At 47.7% G+C, this 21,353-nt stretch overlaps 1 protein-coding gene across 3 annotated transcripts; it reads left to right on the forward strand.

The window, feature by feature from the left end:
• Positions 1–465: 465 nt before the first annotated feature.
• Slc25a18 (solute carrier family 25 member 18) lies at positions 466–20,879 on the forward strand. 3 transcript variants are annotated; one of them, XM_087659215.1, is made up of 10 exons: positions 466–692; positions 10,197–10,279; positions 11,817–11,943; positions 12,066–12,121; positions 14,453–14,543; positions 15,709–15,827; positions 18,554–18,719; positions 18,921–19,075; positions 19,504–19,579; positions 20,009–20,879. In XM_087659215.1, the coding sequence occupies exons 3-10, from the start codon at positions 11,924–11,926 to the stop codon at positions 20,148–20,150; spliced, it is 825 nt and encodes a 274-aa protein (XP_087515341.1). In that variant the 5' UTR covers positions 466–692; positions 10,197–10,279; positions 11,817–11,923; the 3' UTR covers positions 20,151–20,879.
• The last annotated feature ends 474 nt before the right edge of the window (positions 20,880–21,353 follow it).

The raw sequence follows: 21,353 nt of genomic DNA on the forward strand, positions 1-21,353 counted from the left end.
TATGACCTGTGGCTATTATGTAAGTGGTGTCTCTTTGGCTGTGGGCTCTTTTCTCCTGGGTGGCTGTAAATCCTTCCAGCTCAGCCAGGGGTGGAGCCCATGCTGCAGCTGCTGCTGCCTGTCTGGGCAGGCTTCACTGTCCTCACCCCCCACTAAGCCCTGGTAGCTTGGCCTTGCTGGTCTGTTGCCCTGGATTCAGTTCCTTGAGCTTTTGAAAGGACAGTGTTTGTGCATTTGTTTCAGTCTCCTTTGTGCTTACAAGGCTCACTCCTCTAGTTTCCTGAGGCAGTTTTAGCAAAAGCTTTCAGTGCAAAGTGAACTGTGCAGTAGCAGCCAAGAAGGCAGCTGGGAAATGCCCAGATTGAGCTATTGTGTGCTGGAGTCCCTGCCCCTCTGCCTCCATGACACGAATTTTAATTCAGGTGCCTTGAGACTTTGTGAGGAGTGGAAAACCACAACTTGCTCCTAGAATCCTGTCAGCTCATTTCTGACCACATAGGACCATTCGCCCTAGTCTGTCCAGTTAAAGCTGGGGAGAGTTGTTTGAAGCAGTGAAGTCAGCTCCTTCACCAAGAGTTTTCACCATGAGAAGGAGTTAAGTCTTTATAGGAAGGCAAAGACAAGATCCAACACAGCCTGGCCTGGAGTATACCAAAAACTGAGATGTGGAGTGACTCCTAACCACCTTGTCAGTAAGTACAGTTGCCCTTGGTGTCCTTAGGGATTAGTTCCAGGACTCCCATTTGCAAGTGCTAAAGTCCCCGTGTAACATGATATTTGCATATCATCTATGCACATGTTCCTGTGTATTGTTATCTCTAAGTGTCTTATAAGACCTCTGTATATAATGTATATGTATAACTACTGTTTGGCACTAATGACAAGGGAAAATGTCTGCATATTCAGCACTGAATTCCCATTCCCATCCCCCACATATTTGGTACAGTTTGCTGAATCCACTCGAGGCAAGGCAGACTGATGTGCAGCATCTGCCTGGCACTCTGTCTGCTTATTCAGAATACAAAGGAAAATATTTTCCTTGGAGTTGGTAAAGAGAGGAAAGCATTGAAGGAAACTGGCCTCTCCAGCAAGGTGTTTAGTTAGCCAGAGGTGAAGGGGGTGCAGAGTGCTTTGTTCCTTATTCATCGCAGCAGGTGGTTCCTGGTGTGTTCACACCATTTGACTTGGACAGGCTGCACAGGCTGGCTCTGACCTGGGTTCGGTCCCCAGCTCCGAAAGAAAGGAAAAAAAAAATCTGGGTTCTGATGCCTTCCTCACTCTGCTTGATCAGCCCCATGAAGGGCTCTGCCCCCTGATGTGAGATACCCTGTGGTGGTGTGCCTCAGAGTTTAAGAGCACTCCCGTAGAGGAAGGGCACCTTTCTGATCTGAGCAGAATTTTACCTTCATACCTAGAGGATAGAGAGAGAGTCTCCTGAAAAACTATGGAATCCAGCTTATGCTGCTCTCTGTTCTACTCCTGGGAAGAAATAGCAAAGCTGAGGAACTCCCTTACTGTCCACCTGATCGAGGCCACCTGCTCCTGCCTTCCTTTCATTGGTCTCAGTCCAGTTCAGCTTCCCGTTTTCTCTGCAGCTCACAATTTTTAAACTGTAGCCCTAACACATCAAAACTATAGTCCTTTGCTATTTAACAGTCTACTAAGACATGGCAGCCCATTAGCTGCTGCAACATTTTAGTCAACACAAGCTCCTGCCAATCCAGGATGCCTCTTACTGGGTTTCTGGCCTATAAAAAACCTGCCTTAAAGAGACTGGCTTTTATGATGCATTTAACTTTCATGTGCTTTTCCAGATCCATCACCCTTCTTTCTTTCTGCCTGTAACCGAACCAAAGCTGAAGCTTCCTTCTGCCCTGGCTTTCACTTCCTAGGGGTCCTTCCTAGACAGTAATGTCTCCCCAGTTTTTTGTTTGTTTGTTTGGTAGATTTGTCTTGGGTTTTTATTCATTTCAAACTCTTCATTGAAGCCCAAGCAGATCCCAGAATGTGCTTTCTAGCCAATATACTCTTCATTTCCTGTTTTTCCTGCCTCTATTTCCTGTTTGCCACTTACTCTGTGCCCAGGGATTGGTTGGACTTAATGGGTCCTAGGCAGGCACCAACTGAACTACATCCCAGCCCTCCTTTTTTCTTTGGGGGTTTTGGGTTTTGGTTTTGAGACAGGGCCACTCTGTAGTGAGGACTGGCTTCAGGTTTATGACAAATTATGTAGTCCACTATTTGAAGGCTGAGGTTTCAAGTCCTAGGATTACAAGGAAAAGCCATTAATATTCACTAAATTCTCTCTCTTTAATTTATTGGTTTTTCTTTTATGTGTATGGATGTTTTGACTTTATATATACCATGTCCTTGCCTAGTGCTCACAGAGGTCATCATCGAACTACATATAATTGTAAACTGCCATGCCAGTGCTTGAAACCAAACTCCAGTTCTTTGCAAGACCAACAATAACATTTACCTGCAGTTATAAAGGGTATGACGCTGGTGTGTAGCTCTACGGTGGAGAGCTTGCCCAGTGTAGCATGCACGTACAGAATGGGTTCCATCCACACACCTGCAAAAGGAATACATTAGCTGGGTTTGGTAGTGCACGCCAGGCTTCCCAGCAATCTGGAGGCTGAAGCTAGGGATTGTGAGTTTGAGACGAGCTTAGCCTACATAGTGGGTTTCAAGGCCAGCCAGACTTCAAAGTGAGACCCTATTTCAGAAAACAAAAGGTTGTATGCAAACAAGAAGCATATGAGTGATCACAGCATGTGGGAAATGGCACACACACCCTCCTTGTACATAACCTCTCTTGCAGGTGCTGCTGCTGTAGTTGTCAACAGCCACATTCATCCGGCCAGAGCGCTGACTTAGATCCCATGCTAGCCCTCTCCTCACACTTGCCATCTGCCCTAGTGTGTTCTGCTAGCTAACAAGGCTGTTGTACCTTCACAGAGATGGCTGCTCAGGCCTTGCAGGATACACACTAGTCTGACATCTGAATGATAGGGAGTCCCCAGTTACCCTGCCCTATGACTGTATTAGTCCTAATACTTCTCAGCTGTGTCTAATACCCCATTAGCAACCAGGTGAGGGGACGTCTGGTCCAGTGTACGACCTCTAAAGCCTGATCCAAACTCAGACTGTAAAGTGCAGTGTGGCAAGGACTGAAGGAGGGCTTAACGCCTGCTGGCACCTCTGACCATGTGAAAGAGCTGCAGCAGGGACAAGAAGGGAGGGACTGAACTCTGATAAAACCCCAAGGACAGAGCAGCTCCTGCAGACGGCATTGTATGCCAACTCTGCCCACAATTCACTGGAAACCCAGCCTCTGTCCTTTATTCCAGAGAAGGCAGAAAGAAGGTCCTTCCTGAGAGCTGGTAAGAGTTGTCTTGTCTGTCCTTGTCAAGCATAGTTTGTAGGAAGAAATGGCAAGGAAGCCTGGGAAGAGGGCTTTCCGTGTCACCCACTGCAAGCACGGTTAAGAGGAAGTTTCTGGCATCCCAGGTGAACATCTCAAAATGGGATACTTCCTGGGTAATGGGTCAAGACAAAGCTAATGGCCACTCTGGTAGGAGGTGCTTAGTCCTGGGAGAACCATGTGCTCTGCTAGGAGGAATCAACCCTGGTTCTCACACCCACCCCTCACTCAGCTTCTTAAAAATGTGAAGAAAGCAGCTCAGGAAGACTATCTTAATGCTCACGTCAACTACACGTCAAAGGTAGCGGTTACCTTTGTGGGTTACTGAGCAGTCTATGACAGCCTCTTGGGCCTGGAGATACAACACTTACGTGGTCCTAACTCTCAAAGTAGTTTCTAATTTGGATAAGGAACAGGTCAGTACTGTGCAGTGTGTGCTGAAACTCAGTATCCAATTTGAACGCTGGGGCATAACATTACCTCCAGTTCCAGAGGAGCCTGTGCTACAAAGTAAAAACTGGTCTTAAAAACTATGCTGGGAATAGTGGTGCCTGCCTCCAACTCCAGCACTTAGGCGGCCAGAGGATCCCTGTGAGTTCAAGGTTAGCTTGGACTCCATAGCAAGTCCTGGGACAGCCAGGGCTACGTAGACCCTGTCTTTGAGACACACACAGGTACATACAAACATATTCTTAGTTCTGAGAGGAAGTGACACTGATTTAGATATCACTTATTACCAAACAGTTTGTAATCTACTGTTGATCTGTGAGCAGAGTGCATCCTGGGTACATTGCAAGGTTTGGGTGCAAGATTTCCTCCATGCTCTTCCCACCCTGGAGGATAGACCTGGGCCATAAGGCAGATGAGGAATCCCCTGAGGTGATGACATTTGGGACAGGTTTTGTTGTTTATACTTATTTGCAGTGCGCATGCGTACCCTTACCGTAAGGTATATATGGGAGTTAGTCCTCTCCCTCCACCATTTGGTCACAGGATTGAACCGAAGCTGTCAGCTTTGGCACCCTAACCTACTGAGCTCTCTTCTCTGTCAAGCCCTGGTCAGGGTTTTTCTGTTGATGAAACTGGTTTGCTCCTGGCCCTTAATGGAGCAGTACCTTTGAAATTTTACTATAGGAACTAATTAGTGCTGAAATAGAATTAAGTCCCAAGATAAAGTAGGACCAGCAAAATGGCCCAGTGTGCAAAGATGTTTGCTGAAGAATCCTGAAGTCAGAGTTCAGTCCCTGGAACCCACAGTAAGAGTTTCAAAAGCTGTTCTCTGACACACACACATACACACACACACACACACACACACACACACACACACACACACACACACCAGACAAATACTTTCAAAAAAGACTTTTATGTGTATTTTACCTGCACATAGGTCTGTGAAACACATGAACTTCTGTTGCCAGAAGAAGGTGTCAGATCCTCTGCAACCTGCATTATAAGTGGTTGTGAGCTACCATGTGAGTTTTGAGCCCGGGTTTTTAATCACTAAGCCATCTCTTAGCCTCTCAGACAAAAAGAACTGTCAAGGGGCTAGACCATTAGGTGAACCCCATACGGCCCCTTGCTCTGCCCATTTCTGCAGGGAGCTTCTTTTCCTGGGTGCCTTTTTCATCCTCCAGTCCCTTTGGCGTCAGATCTAAGGTTTGGGTGGCCTCAACATTTTAACCTTCTCTACCCTCATCCTTCCTTGCCTCTGCCACCCCAGTCTCTGTACATCCCATTATGTTACCATGAAACTCCAGGACTTCTGCCGGTTTCTTCCAGAGTAACTAGTCTTAGGGCACATGGTGTGTCCTCTTCAGAGTCTTTTACTGCCACAAAAGTGGTGCTTCTGGAACACGTGCTACACCCACATTAGTGAGCTAGACTAGCCAGGGCCAAGGAGTAACCCCACACAGCCTTTGCTCTCTGCTCCTTCAGGAGTCACAGTGCCCGGCATCACCCCTGACTCTTACAAAGCTCACTAAGCAGTTATCACTGTAGAAGGAGCTCTGAGGAGTACTGAGTATTTGTTAAAAACACTAGTTAACAAGTCGTAAAGCTAGCTAACAGAGCACTTGGGTTCATTAGAAGGAGCCTGGAATGTTGCTTTGTTGTCCTTGGTGGATATGAGGTAAGACTAGTCCTAGTGCTCAAGACTGAACGTAAGGCCTCCTGCCCGTGAGGTCAGAGCAGTTCCACTTCCATGAGCCACCCTGCCAGCCTTGTTCTGTCACTGTTCCTAGAGGTGTTGGAAACTAATATCTAAATTCCCTGAAAGTCAGCTACAACCCAGATGCCTAAATACCGCCTATCACACTGCAGGTATTCAGCAGTATGGGCCCTGTTGCCAAGTTTAGGACTTTGCTGATAAGATTCCTTTAAAACCATGGCTGGCTAAATTTAAAAGGTAATTTAAAAAAAAAAAAAAAAGATGGGGGTGGGAGGATGGCTCAGTGGTTAGGAACACTGGGAGGTCCTGAGTTGAATTCCCAGCAACAACAGTGGCTCACAGCCATCTGTAATGGTATCTGATGCCCTCTTCTGTCATACAGGCACATACGCAAATAGAGCACTCATATACATAAATAAATCTTTAATTTTTTTTGCATGGTACAAAAGGCTTGAGGTTTGACATAAGCTTTGTTGCTTTCAAAAAGGGCCTGGGTTCAGTTCCTAGCATCCACGTTAAGTAGTTTATTATCTGTACCAGGTCCAACCACCTGGACACATGGTGCATAGACAGACAGGCACACATACAAGTTTAGAAAAAAAACTAAAAACCCTGGCTGCTATCTGTTGGTTCACAGATTTACCTACGGCTGAAATCTTGTGAAGTCATGTTTGAATTCTTTCTGCTAAAGGGAACCTGGGGCTAGGATTTACAGAGAGAGGATCACCCTTCCAGCAAGCACTGTACAGAGTTGCTGTGAAATGTCCAGGCTCAGTGTGTTCCTTGTTCTCTGACTTATCTCAAATGTGCTCATTCCTGTTGCCAAAAAACACTGACCCGACATCTAATTTTGCTCTAGAAACACCAGGAATGTGGCCCAAAGAAAGGGCTGCCTTTACTTTACTCTTTCCTTTGACTTCATAGAGAAAGGTTAAGTTCTGAACGTCCTAAGTAGCCTCTTGGGATTCGGTTTTGTTCGTTTCATGGTAACTTACCATCTTTTTTTTCTTTTTTCTTTTTTAAGATTTATTTATTTACAACATATAGGTACTGTAGCTGTCTTCAGACACACCAGAAGAGGGCATCGGATCTCATTACAGATGGTTGTGAGCCACCATGTGGTTGCTGGGATTTGAACTCAGGACCTCTGGAAGAGCAGTCAGTGCTCTTAACCCCTGAGCCATCTCTCCAGCCTGTAACTTACCATCTTGAAGAATGGCTGGCACTTTAATATGACATTTTGCCACCAAGTGTCCCTTGGTTTTGCTTTTAGAAAACCACAGGGGTTGAGTTTAAGAGGTGGCAGGGGCAGGCTCCTCAGCAGGATGAGGACTTGCAGCATGAATCCACCTTCTCTCAGGGAGAAGCTGATCTCAGATGGTGGGAGTCCAGGCTCGCACTGCTGACTTTCAGTATTAACTTTTGATTGGGGATATCAAGAAACCAGGGTTGGGGAGGTGGCTCAGCTGTTCCAGAGGATTTGGGTTCAAGTCCCAGCACTCACAGCATCGTACAACTGTAAATCCAGTCTAGAGATTCTGACCCTCTCTTCTGGCCTCCTCTTGCAGAAGATATGTAGTGCGAAAACACACACTCATTTTACACACACAGCGGAGGAGCTGGTTAAAAGTACATGCTGCTTTTGCAGAGGACAACACATAACAGGCAGCTTACAACTTCACCCCTTCCACTTCAGGGACTCCATGGCCCTCTTCTGGCTTCCACAGAATTTTCCACATACACAGACCAGCAAATAATACAAATAAGACAAAACAAACAAGAGATAAGCTGAAAAAGTATCTTAGTTAATAGTGTTTTTCTAACAAGCCTTAAACTCTAGATTTAATTTTCAACCCCATATAAAGCCCATTGTGATCATACAGACCTGTATTACCAGGACTTAGGAGGCTAAATAAAGGATTGCTACAAATTGAAGGCTAGCTCAGGCTACATAGTGAATTCTAGGCTAGCCTGAGCTACAGAGTAAGACTGTCTTAAAAATAAAAACAAAGCTGAGTATAGTGGTACATGCCCTTTATCCCAGCATTCAAGAGGTAAAGGCAGGCAGATCTCTGGTTTTAAGACCAACCTGGTCTACAGAGTGAGTTCCAGGACAGCCAAGGCTAACCCTGTCTCAAAATAAGCCAGGCAGTGGTGGTACACAACTTTAATCCAGCACTTGAGAGGCAAAAGCAGACAGGTCAAGTTCAAAGCCAGCATGGTCTACAGAGTGAGTTGTAGGACAGCCAGGGCTATACAGAAACTCTGTGACAAGAGACAGAGCACACCCAACTAACTCTGTGTGTGTGTGTGTGTGTGTGTGTGTGTGTGTGTGTGTGTGTGTATACCATAAATAAAATACACAATAAGATTTCGGGGTTGGGGATTTAGCTCAGCGGTAGAGCTCTTGCCTAGCGAGCACAAGGCCCTGGGTTCGGTCCCCAGCTCCGAAAAAAAGAAAAAAGAAAAAAAAGATTTCAACTGCAGTTCTGGTAAGATATACAATGAGGTCAGTTGACTGTCTCAGAATCTGTCTCACAATGGGAAGGGATGTTCCTGAAGCAGGAATGGCTCCCTCCACTGGGCTTCCTCTCAGTGTCTGGTTCTTGCCTGTCCTTCCTGTAGACCTGCTTTCTGTTTAGACGCCTGATCAGTTTTCATGCTGCCAGCCCAGCCACGGCAGTCAACATGGGTCAGTCTTGAGCATCTCACCCTCTGCTCAGTGTCCCCATCACCATTTATGACATTGCCTTCCTAGCTTTGCTGTCCCTTCAGCCGCAGGGTTGTGTTTGCCCATCGTGTTTTTCTTTTGTTACTTTTCTGGCAGGGCCAAGGAGGAATCCAGGGCCCAGGCATGAGCTTGATAAGTCACATCCCTCCCCTGGGGGGCTCTGCCTGGTCCTCACACCCACATGACTGCCTATGCCCTGCCTGAGACCCTACCCAGTGGAACCCTGCTCACACCTCATTGACACTGTAGTTGGCTTTTCCCCTCCCAATCTGCCCCCTCTATCGTTCATGTATAGGGTTAGGGGGCTAAGGTCAAAGCCAGGTGACCTCGTCCATCACTGTCATCCTGACAGTTGCTCGTGTTTGCCAGGCTTCCAGGTGCTGATGACAGGTAGGGGGCACTGTTTCCCTCATAGTGTTTCTTACTCTTAGACTTCAGGCTTTTCTGTGTATTATCTGTTGTTTCTGGAATTTAAGTCTCCAAGAGAGGCGATTCTTAGTAATTTCTTCACTAATACTATGTTTCAGAACTAGAATCAGATCTGAAAATATTATTTTAAATTTTTTTCAAAAGAAAAACCTTTTTTCCTTCTCATATTTATTTTACATTTGTGGATGTTTTGCCTACATGTATATATGTGAGTATGTATGTATGTATGTATGTATGTATGTATGTATGTATGTTGTGCACCACATGGGTGCCTGGTGCCTGCTTGCATCAGGTCTCCTAAAACTACAGATGGCTGTGAGCTGCCATGTGGGTCTTCTGGAATCGCAAGTGCTCCTAACCACCCAGCCATCTCTCCATCCCATTCAAAAATACTTTTTAACTGAAGTGATTATCATATCTCCAGAGAATCACTTTTCTCTTCATTTCTTTCCTTCCCCAAAACAAAAATACTCAGAGAAGACTTTGCTTCGAAAGAGCAAAGAAAAGAGAGGAAGGGGACCCTGAAACATCACGTAAGCCAGGAACACTGGGGACTTTCCTGTTGCTCTCCACTGGTCTGGAGGCAGGACTGAGACTCAGAAGGTGCAGCCTCTATTTCTTCAGACAGGACCTTAAGTATGTTAGGTTGACTTTGAATTTGCTTATGTAGCTAAAGGGGCGCGCGCGCGCGCACACACACACACACACACACACACACACACACACACACACACACACTTCTCCTTAGGACAAATTTTATTCTGTAACACTTTGTAACCCAGGCAGGCCTAGAACTTGGATCCTGTGCCTCAGTCTCCAATTGTTATATTTCCCATTTCCAGACCACCGTCTCTGTATTTTCAGTATGTGACATTAATGCAACACCAATCACAGTGGCACACACCTGTGACCCCAGCCCTCAGGAAAGACTCCTGGGAGTTTAAGGCCAGCCTGTTCTACAAGGAAGATCTTGTCCCAAAACAAACAAACCAACCAACCTAACTCAGTGGATCAGAAGAAGGTGGATCAGGCATTCAAAATCGTCCTCATCTATTACATAGTGGGGTTGAGGCCAGTGTCACATCTATCTTCACTCCTCATACTTCCAAAAAAAGCCACTTGAGGACATCTAAAACATTGCAGTCCTTGTCTGCTATGAGAGGTACTCTGGTTATAGCTCTTTATATATAGCCCATGTCCCCACTACCCCCAAACTCACCCAGAAGCCTTTGGGAATGGCTTTTTAGTTTAGTTTATTTACACTCTCATCCCCCTTCCTTTTCTGATCAAAGTCCAAAAAAGGACTTCTGTCTGGATGCACATTTCCAAAAGGTATAGGAAGTGGGGGCATGAGGAATTCCATGTCCTCTTGGTTCTATGGAGGGACAGAGTCAAGGACACAGACACATTTCTTCCCTCTCCACTGGCCTCAACAGCATCTGCCTGTGAAGGCCCCACAACCTGTGTCCTGGGAGCTGTCGTGGATGATCGCCTGCAGGATGTCCAGCCAGGACCTGAGGTAGGCCCGGGGGGGTGGGGGGGAGCCGATTTAAAGAAGGGTTGCTATGGCACCAGCCCATCAGTGTCAGCTGTAGATGATGAGAACAGAGCGAATGATTGGGGAGAGCAAATGAAACTCATTGCCTGGAATGTGCATTTCTCCAAATAAACAAGCAGACACACACACACACCCGGCCCCCAATAATGTGGTTTGCTAGCTGGCCATAACATAATGGTATATGCCTATATCCCAGCTCTGGGATTAAGTTTAAGGCCAGCCTTGGTTACATAGTAAGATTGTGGCCAGCCTGGGCTCCAGGAGATCCCCCTTAAACTCTCCTCTCTGGCAACATTGTTTTCAATGTTTTGACTCCTCTCTGCAGGGAAGTTTAAGTCATGCCTCTTTGTTGCTGGTTATTTTGTGTCAAATATTTTCCTCATGTCTGCCTTTGGCCTGAAAGATAAGAACATTTTACTCTTCTCCAAAGAGTCTGAGGAAACTTTGTTTTCTATTCCCAGACTCCTATCCTTAACCAGGAAGAGGAGTCATGTTGCCTAAAGTAAGTGGTTATGGAGGCCAGAGTAGATAACAAACATTGTTTATTAGTCCTAGGTATCTCTTGCTAAGAAGCACCCATAGCCGTGTGTGTGTGTGTGTGTGTGTGTGTGTGTGTGTGTGTGTGTGTGTGTGTACACGTCTGGTGGCTACAGAGGTCAGAAAGGGGTGTTGGTCTACTGGAATTGGAGTTGCACATGGGGTTGGGGATTTAGCTCAGTGGTAGAGTGCTTGCCTAAGAAGCGCAAGGCCCTGGGTTCGGTCCCCAGCTCCGAAAAAAAGAACCAAAAAAAAAAAAAAAATGGAGTTGCACATGGTCTTGAACTGCCATGGAGGTGCTGGGAATCGAACCTAGGCCCTCTACAAAAGCAAGTGCTCTTAACCGATGCATCATCTTCTAGGCTGGTGGGTATCTCCTCCTTAACAATAGCTGTCATTTACCTGATGCTTATTTAGTCCTCATGCAGTCCCTAAAGAAGGGAAATGAAGTTTCAGAGAACTGAGGCAACTTGCCCAAGTCAACAGCCTAGCTAAGATTCATTCCCACCACATTCTCTTCACATTTCAACTGAAAGTAAAGTTGGAACTTGTTTGAAAACTTGCTCACAGGCCTCCAAGGGTGAGAGGCTGGAGAGCCGACCTTGATGGCAGTTCTGGAGGGCCAAGCTAAGGCCTACCAACTCCCTGGTGGGCTCCCTTCCCAGCAGGTCTGCAATATCTTAGCTTGGGGAACCCTGCCCTATGGGTTAGTGTGAGCCAATCAGGCAGGTACACATGGGCTTCCTGGAGAGAGGTTCCTAGCTTGTGTGGAAGGAGGGGGCAGGGTCTGACAGCTGGGTAGGGAGGGTGCTGAGGAGGGGGCACTCTGGATAGCTGGAAGCCCAGCAGCTGCCAGCCTTGATTTCCTCTGCCTGACCCTGCTCTCCTGTTCCCTACCCAAGCTGGCTGAGGCCAAGAACCTTCTCTCACACTTTCTCTTTTTCTCTTCCCCATGGCCTAGCATCACTGCAAAACTCATCAATGGAGGTATAGCAGGTCTCGTGGGGGTGACCTGCGTGTTCCCCATTGACCTTGCCAAAACCCGACTGCAGAACCAGCAAGGGAAAGATGTGTACAAAGGAATGTAGGTATTGGTGGGAGAAGTGAAGGCAGGGAGGGATCTGGAGAACAAAACCAACTGAGGTGTGCCCAGGAAGGGGAAGAGGTCCAGTTGGACACTACTAACTTCCTTTCTGGCCTCTGCTTCTAGGACAGATTGCCTGGTGAAGACTGCACGTGCCGAGGGCTTCTTGGGCATGTACCGAGGTGGGCCTCTGAACACCCAGAGGAGTTCAAACTCCTCTATCAAGGATGATGGCCAGGGCATACAGCTCACACTTTGTGAGCTTGTAGCACAGAGGTGTTCATTCCACTCAGGGAGCTGCCAACTTCCAAGAGTCTTTGATGTAGTGGCAGGTGCTTCTAGCTAAGGCCTCCTTCAAGGTGCCTGTTTGTGCTATGTTAAAGCAAGTGCTCCCAGCCTTCCTCTGCCTCTTACTCTCCCTGACATAGAGAATGACTGACAGAGCTGTGAGCTCAGCACCACATGATGACCACATCCACAATGAGACCTCAGAAAATGGGCCATCAGTTGGTGCTGGAAAAAGAGATGATACACAGGGACCCTAGAGAACAAGGACAAAAGTTTGTGTGGTTTGCGAAGGTCCCATTAAAAAGGAGAGCTGTCCAATTCCTCAGGCTGCTTACGCACTGTCAGAGGTGGAAGAGCCTGCCAACAGGATAGAATGAATATGGTGACTTCCTAGTCTTGTGGAGTCATATACACCTGTGATCCCAGCATTTGGGATCATTTGAGATGGAGCCAGGGGGATCAAGAGTTCAAGATCACCCCAGTCACAAAGGGAATTCATGTGATCCTGTCTCAAACCAACCAAAAAGGGAAACAAGAAAACAAAACCATGACTTCTTCATAATGGGACACATGTATCCATAAAGCAAAATGAAGTTTAAGGAGGAAAATGGGACTACAGAGCTAGCTGGTTCAGTTAGGAGCAAGCCTTTAACTCAGGCACTTGGAAGACAGACAGGCGGATCTCTGAGTTGAAGGCCAGCCTGGTCTACACAGAGAAACCCTGTCTGAAAAAATTAGAAAGGAAGAAGAGAGAAAGGGAGGGAGGGAGGGAGGGAGGGAGAGGGGAGAGAGAGAGAGAGAGAGAGAGAGAGAGAGAGAGAGAGAGAGAGAGAGAGAGAGAGAGAGATGAACAAACTGCTCTGCCAGGGCAACTGAGTTTGGTTCCCAGAACCCACATTTGGTAGTTGGCAACCACCAGTAATTTCATTCCCAGGAAATCCCTCACCCTCTTTGTTCCTCCATAGACACCAAGACGCACAAACTGCTTCCCCTATCCCTCCCACCCCACACACATGCATCTGTGCCCACACACACACACACACACACACACCATGCAAATAAAGTAAGATCTTTGGGGCTGGAAAGATGGTTTAACAGCAAAGCATTGAGTGTTCTCCATCGGTCCTGAGTTCAACTCCTAACACACACATTGCAACTCACAGCTTCTTATAACTCTGATTCCAGAGACTCAGAAATGTCTCCTGAACTCTGCAGACATGCATGGTGCCCTTACCTACATGCGGGCAAACACTCATACACATAAAATAAAATAATCTTTTACAAAAGATAATCTTTTTGTTTCTTTTTAGGTTTTTCCAGGCAGGGTCTGTGTAGTCTTTGCTGTCCTGGAACTCACTTTGTAGACCAGGCTAGCCTCAAATTCACAGAGATCCACTTGCCTCTGCCTCCTGATTGCTGGGATTAAAGACATGCACCACCACTGTCTGGCTACAAAAGAAAACCTTAAAAAGCAGGCTGATATGGTGGTGCACATTTTTAAGCCTAGCACTCGGGAGGCAGACGCAGATGGGTCTCTGTGAGTTCAAGGCCAGCCAGGGCTACATAGTGAGATCCTGCCTCAAAGTTTAAACAAGGGAGGGAGGGAGAGAGGAGAGGGAGAGGGAGGGAGAGAGGGGAGAGGGAGGGAGAGGGAGGGAGAGAGGGGAGAGGGAGGGAGAATGGAACTGGGAATGCAGCTGAGTAGACCGACTGCATCTTGCATAGTGCGTTGGGGGACAATAGGTTTCCCAGGGGTGCACTTGTCATGCTTGTACCAAGGAGGCAGGAGGATTGTGGGTTCTGTGTCATCCTGGACTCCCAACTCCAAAAACAAGCCGTGTCTGGCAAAGTGCTTGTGCTCAAGACTGGCAGCCTGAATTTGATTCCAGAACCACATAAGGGGGAAACTAACTCCACAAAGTTGTCTTCTGGTTCCCACTTGTGTGCCTGGGCATATGCATGCCCACACACAATAAATAACAATAGATAGGCTAAAAATAAAAGAGGGGGGATGGAGGGAAGGAAGAAAAAAAGAAAGATAATAAAAGAGGAAGATATGTTAGGGAAAGAATGAAAAATACCTGTTTTTCGGTAAGACAGATGGGGTACCCTTGCCTGGCTTCCCTAACCCCGTTTATCCCAGAGCTGTGCCTGTCAGTGGTGGGCTCTAGGGTCGGTCACTTCTGTAGCAGTCGCAGCTCCTTCTCTTCATTTCTCACCTCCAGGGGCTGCAGTGAACCTCACCCTGGTCACTCCAGAAAAAGCAATCAAGTTGGCAGCCAATGACTTCTTGAGGCAGCTGCTCATGCAAGATGGGTGAGGACAGGCGATGGGGCGGGGCTTCACTATGTGTCTGTCTTTTGGGTGCCAAGGATTGCAAACATGCCTCAGTTTACCTGTACGCATCTATATATGTGTATGTGCACATGCGGCTGAGGTCAGTCTGCTTTGACACAGAGGAAGTGAAGGGGAGGGAGAGCTGGGGTAAGGTGGGAGAGGTTGCATGTTCAAGGGAATAGGGAACATACAGCATATATGCAGATGTATTTAGCAGATGAATTTCTTCCTGTGGTGGTGGTGTTTGTTGGGACGGTGTCTCCCTATTTAGATCTGTCTGGCCTGGAACTTACAGTGATCCCCCAGCCTCTACCTCCTGAGTGCTCAAAATTATAACCTTGGGTGGCCACACCCAACAAGCTGACAAAATCGAATCGTCAGCCCCCAAATCCTCTCTTCTGTGTCCCCCCTCCCTAAGGGATGGTACTTAAGAGGCTGGAGCAAGAACCTGACATCGCACTGGTGTTCATCACACTGGTTTTTGATGGTTCCTGACTCCATCCTTGGATGTGCATGCTGCATGACCATGGTCTCTACTGGAAAGGCACCATCTGTAATTCTAACAGCCAGGAGGTAGAGGCAGGAGGACTACAGCAAAACTGAGGACAGCTTGGTTTACACACAGTTTCAAAAACCAAAAAGAGCCAGGCATGGTGGCACATGCTTTTAATCCCAGCTCTCAGGAGGCAGGAGCAGGAAGATCTCTGCGAGTCTGATGCCAGCCTGGTCTACAGAGCAAGTTTCAGGACAGCCAGGGTTATATAGAGAAACCATGTCCTATTATTATCATTATTATTATTAATTAATTAATTTATTTATTTTTACATTTTATTTAATATATAAGTGCTCTGCTGTGTATACATCCTCAGGCCAGAAGAAGGCACCAGATCCCCTATAGATGGTTGTGAGCCACCATGTGGTTGCTGGGAATTGAACTCAGGACCTCTGGAAGAGCAACCAGTGCTCTTAACGGCTGAGCCATCTGACCAGCCCAAAACCCCGTCTTAAAACAACACAAACAGGGAGGGGGATAAAAAAAAAAAACAACACAAACAAACAAACCAGTTCCATCCATCAAGAGGGTGAATGGGCAGAATGGGGCAGAACTAGCCTGAGACTAAGGACCTTGTTCCTGGTTCCACAGGACCCAGCGGAACCTGAAGATGGAGATGCTGGCCGGATGTGGGGCTGGAATATGCCAGGTGGTGATCACCTGTCCCATGGAAATGCTCAAGATCCAGCTGCAGGATGCCGGCCGCTTAGGTGAGGCACATCCCAACTCGCTCACAACATCAGCACGGCCGGGTTGGTCAGCACAGCTCGGTGCACTGCACATTCCCAGCCCAGCTCTCCAAGCACTTGGCTTCTAGGTCAATAGAACTGTGTTTTATGGCGATGCCTGTAACCCTTTTAGCTCCAGCCCGAGGAGCAGAAACAAGAGGTGGATGCTGGGGGTGGAAGGCCATCTCACACTTCCATGATGCCTTGATGCTCTGACTGTATTCCCAAAGCTTCTTTAAAATAGGGCTTAGTGGGCTGGCAAGGTGGCTGTGTGGTTAAGAGCACTTGCTGTCCTTCCAGAAAACTGGGGTTCGGTTCTAGCACACACGACAGCTCACAACCATCTATAAATCCTGTTCTAGGGGGTCTAATGCCATATTCTGGCCTCCTTGAGCAATGCATCACACACACACACACACACACACACACACACACACACAATTTATATATATATATATACACATTATATATATCACACTATATATATACACACACTATATATACACACACATGTATATACATATATACACAATATATATATACACACTATATATACACACATGTATATACATATACATATATACACACTATATATACACACAATATATATATACACACACAAGTATATACATACATACATATATACACACAAACATTTTGCAGGGTGGGTTGTATCATGTAGTCTAGGCTAGGAGATGTATATATATGTATATATGTGTATATATGTATATATGTGTGTATATGTATATATGTATATATATTTATAAATGTTTTAAATCTCAAATATGGAAAAACAAACCAGGATGCTGACAGTGCCACACATACAGTATGAACAAGAACTAAGGGGGCTGGGGATTTAGCTCAGTGGTAGAGCGCTTACCTAGGAAGCGCAAGGCCCTGGGTTCGGTCCCCAGCTCCGAAAAAAAGAACCAAAAAAAAAAAAAAAAAAAAAAAAAGAACTAAGCACTGTGGAAGAGCCAGGGGCCCTTTCCTCAGGATAAACCCCAGTGTCTGGGTAGATCAGCCACTGTGTGATACACCCAACACCACTCCCCTCAGCTCAGCTGCGCACGCTCCTGCTGCGGTACAGCCAAGCTCCTGATTGGGATAGAGCAGCCTCAGTGGCTTCAGGAAACCCACTGTGTCTCTGTCTGCCAAGAGGAGTCTGCCCTGTCTGTTCAACTTGGATAAGAAGTAAAGCTGGGGGTGGCGCAAGCCTGTGAGCCCAGCACTTGGGAGGCAGAGGCAGGTGGACCTCTGTTGAGTTCCAAGCAGCCAAGACTACATAGTGAGACCCTGTTTCAAAAAACCAAAAATGAACAGTCTCCCAAACCAACCATCCAAACGACAAAGGAAGCATGTGTAAAAGCCGGAGAGGGTTTTACTTGTATGCAAACCCAGGATTTAAGAGGTAGAACCAGGAGCTGGAGAGATAGCTCAGTGGTTAAGAGCACTGACTGCTCTTCCAGAGGTCATGAGTTCAATTCCCAGCAACCACATGGTGGCTCACAACCATCTGTAATGAGATCTGGTGCCCTCTTCTGGCCTGCAGTCACATATGCAGGCAGAATGCTATACATAAAATAAATAAATAAATCTTTAAAAGAGAGAGAGAGAGAGAGAGAGAGAGAGAGAGAGAGAGAGAGAGAGAGAGAGAGGGAGGTAGAACCAGAACCAGGAGCTCAGCTTGGGCTAAAAGAACCACTTGTGCACAGGGCCCCTGGTGGGGGCTTCCCTCAGGATTTCTCAGTCTTACAAGCTGCTTGGGTAAGCAGGAGTCTGGTTTCCCATTTGAGACTTTCCTTCCCCTACCTCCATAATTTGGAATTAAACTTTAGCAGTGTGCATGCTAGGTAAGCTCTCTCTCGGACACTGAGCCATCACCCAGGTCCCAGCTCCTAGCCTACACTACATGACACAACCCCCCACCCCACCTCAAAAGAGGAAAAATGAGATGTGAGCAGTAAATCACCTTTGCTATGGCACTGTGGGACACTCAGGAAGCCTAGCAGTGAGCCATAATTACTTCCTCTGAGCAAAGAGCCTAATTCTGTTTCATTTGGACCAAACCCAGGGTCGCATAACCGCCCGGCAAGCACTCTTGTAGCCTGTTTTGTTTCCAGACCGGGTTTTACCATACTGCCCTATGGACCTTGAACCCTTAGGCTTAAGCCATACTTTTTCCTTAGGCTCTTGACTAATCAAATGTACAGGTACTGTGCCCAGCAAATACTGACTTCTAAATATAGTTTCTGAACATTAAATCCTGTGGTCTTTAGTGAAGACCCACAAGTTCTACCAATTGTCAATCGTCTGTGTATCCATCCACCCACCCATCCAGTAAGACCCAAGTTGGCTGACATCAAACTCATAATCCTCACGTCTCAGCCTCCCAAATGTAAGGATTACAGACATAAACCACTACACTCTAGTCATTTGCATTTACACTCTGTTCTGTTGGGTGAAACGGGCAACCCTTGAGGACAAAAGCATTTGCTGGTGGCTTCTAACATTAAGGAGAACACAGGTGTTTCTGTCCCAAAGTGCTAGAAGGATATGACTACCTGAAGATGGCAGGCCATCCAAGGGGTTTAGTCAGGCTGGGTGGACTCTGGTTGAGGTGACACCATGCACACTGGTCCGGTCCGCCCAGAACACCCAGGGCTCCTGTTGGGCTGGGTGCAGATGCAGCTGCCTTTCCTCTCCAGCTGTCTGTCAGCAGGCTTCTGCCTCAGCCACGCCCACCTCCCGGCCCTACAGCACTGGCTCGACTTCCACCCACAGGCGCCCATCGGCCACCCTCATTGCCTGGGAGCTGCTCCGCACTCAGGGCCTCTCTGGTCTCTACAGGGGACTGGGTGCTACTCTCCTCAGGTGAGCGCCTCCTCCTGGGCCTGGGCCCCAGGGCCTCTAAGAGTCTTGGAACTGTGCTAGGAGTGTATGTATTGGGGTGGGGAGGGGCCCGACAGGGCAAGAACTTCTTCTTTGGCAAAGGGGGGGGGGATTTCTCCCATCCCACGGGTCCTGGGGAGCTGCTGAGAGGGCCACCCAGAGTGTCGCCTTTCTCCTCTGCAGAGACATTCCTTTCTCCATCATCTACTTCCCTTTGTTTGCAAACCTGAACCAACTTGGGGTCAGCGAGCTCACTGGCAAGGCCTCCTTCACACACTCCTTTGTGGCAGGCTGTGCAGCAGGCTCTGTCTCGGCCGTAGCTGTCACCCCTCTGGATGGTAGGTGTGGAGAGGGCTGGGCTTTGGGATTTAAGGGTCATCCGATTTTATGAATGAAGCGTACAGAAAGCCCCGATCATCAACCACCTCTTGGTGTTCAATCACTGCCATAAACTCACCAAAGGCCCTGGGCGAAGGCTGAAGTGTCCCCAGTGTTCCTTGTTACCTCACAACCCCTACCCTTCCAGAGACCTTTTCTTCCAGGTAGTTGAGTCTCGCAGTGAGAGCTAACATTGGGAGGACCGTGAGGGCCACACCCAGTCCCTCACAGATGAGCAGCGGCAGGCAGTTCTTCCAATAGAGGGAGGCTAAGGAAGAAGGCTACCCACCTGACAACCACACAACCGGCCTCACAGGGCAAATCCACTAGGCGTGCAGAAGGACAAACTCAGGAGTCTGTTACTTGTTCTAACTTCTGCTTCATTCAGTTCTGAAGACTCGAATCCAGACCCTCAAGAAAGGCCTGGGTGAGGACACCTACAGGGGAGTCACTGACTGTGCCAGGTGAGCCCAGCATCCCGGGCACCATCCAGCTCAGGGTGCAGCTCCTGGCAGGACTTGGCTTTGGAATGTGCGGGCCCCTCGCTTCTTGGAGAATGCTCCAGATAATCAGAGCTTCTGATTCCTCCATGAGTCTCTACGCTTCTCCGTGCCCCTCCCACCAGACTGCAGACCATCCGGAATTGCTAAGCGCTTCCTCTCTTGCAATGCAGTCTAAAGCAGGTGCACAAATACTTGGCTGAATGGGGTCTAAAGGCTCCCGTCTTTGGCTAGCGCTTGAGGGCCACAGGTCAGCCTAACCTACAGTGAGTCTCAAAGGAAGTGTGGACAGCCTGGGCTACATCTAGAGACCTCCTCCCCAAATCCAACAACAGAAAGTCCTGAGTAAATGTTAGCGTAGCCTTCAACTACCAAGCTCTCCTTTCTTCACAGGAAACTCTGGACCCAGGAGGGAGCAGCAGCCTTCATGAAGGGAGCAGGCTGCCGTGCCCTGGTCATAGCCCCCCTCTTCGGGATTGCCCAGGGTGTCTACTTCATCGGCATTGGAGAGCGCATCTTAAAGTGCTTTGAATAATTGATGTGTTACTTCTTGCTGTCACCTCTGGCCCTAGGGAACCAGGCGGCAGTGCTGAAGTTTAGGATGCCCACCCTGATGTAGTACATGGTCTCTAACTTGTAGTGCTACCTCAGAAGAAATGACCCATTTTACTAAGTGAGTAGAGCCCTCATCTCCCTTTATAACTAAGCTTTGTGGTTCGGCCTACCAGGGATGTTCAGAAGCCCCAACCACCTATGTCCAGCAATAGAATTGGCCTTGTGTATTATGGCAGGACCGTGTACAGTAAGACAGAAGGGCTGTTCCACCCTAACATTCCCACCGTAGGCGAGTGCAGCACAGACCCGTCCTGTGAGGGTTTACTGTTAATGCTAGCCCTGATGCTGTAACAGGTCAGAAGTGTCCCTGGGCTGACTGTGCACCCTCCCGAGCATCACCCATAGTGAGGCGAGCCTGAATGAGCACTTGGCAGCTGTCCTGCCAGATACCCATCCTGAAGTACGGGCCCAGATCCCTCCGAATGGATGCTTGTGCAACATGCTCTGAAATAAAGCTGGTTAAATCCTTGTCCTGTGATCAGCACAGCAGTGAGCACAACACAGAGTGACATTCTGCAGAACCAAGCTGTAGCTTCTAGGGCCCCGCAGTCCACACTATCTTCCCACTGCTGCTCAAGAGTGAGAGTGGTTGGGGGCCAATTTTACACTGGAGTTTGGCTTTTTTAAAAAATAATTATGCACTAATTTACTTGTCTGTGTGTGTGTCTCTGTGGGTGCCCTGGGAGATCCCAAGAGAGCACTGGATCCCCTGGAGCTATTACAGGCAGTTGTGAGCCGCCAGACATGAGCCCATGAACTGAACTCAGGTCCTCAGGAAGAGCAGCAGGCGCTGGCAACCACTGAGCCATCTCTCCAGCTCCTACACTGAGTGTTGCCTCTACCTGTCACTTCATAACCATGTCAACACTAAGAAAGAAGCCCAAGTCTCTGGACCTCAATTCCTTCCTCCATAGCCTGCCATACGAAAATGGAATAATGCCATTTGTAAAAGTGCAAAATGCAGAGGGTTCCATCCCCAGCACCACATAAACAGCACATAGATGTACGGTGGCACATGCCTATAGTCCCAGCAGTTAGGAGTTGAGCTGGGAGCTGAGGAGGACAGGAAATTGAAGGTCATAATAGGCCAATGGGCACATTCTAGGCCAGCCTACACTGTATC

Source organism: Rattus norvegicus, chromosome 4, assembly GCF_021556685.1.
Source record: "Rattus norvegicus strain SHRSP/BbbUtx chromosome 4, alternate assembly SHRSP_T2T, whole genome shotgun sequence".
NCBI lineage: Eukaryota > Metazoa > Chordata > Mammalia > Rodentia > Muridae > Rattus > Rattus norvegicus.

Coding starts and splice junctions, on each gene's coding strand:
- Slc25a18 (XM_087659215.1), top strand. CDS start 11,924: ATGTGTACAAAGGAATGTAG. Junction 15,828..18,553: donor GCAGGATGCCGGCCGCTTAG/GTGAGGCACATC, acceptor TTTCCTCTCCAG/CTGTCTGTCAGCAGGCTTCT. Junction 19,076..19,503: donor AGCTGTCACCCCTCTGGATG/GTAGGTGTGGAG, acceptor TGCTTCATTCAG/TTCTGAAGACTCGAATCCAG.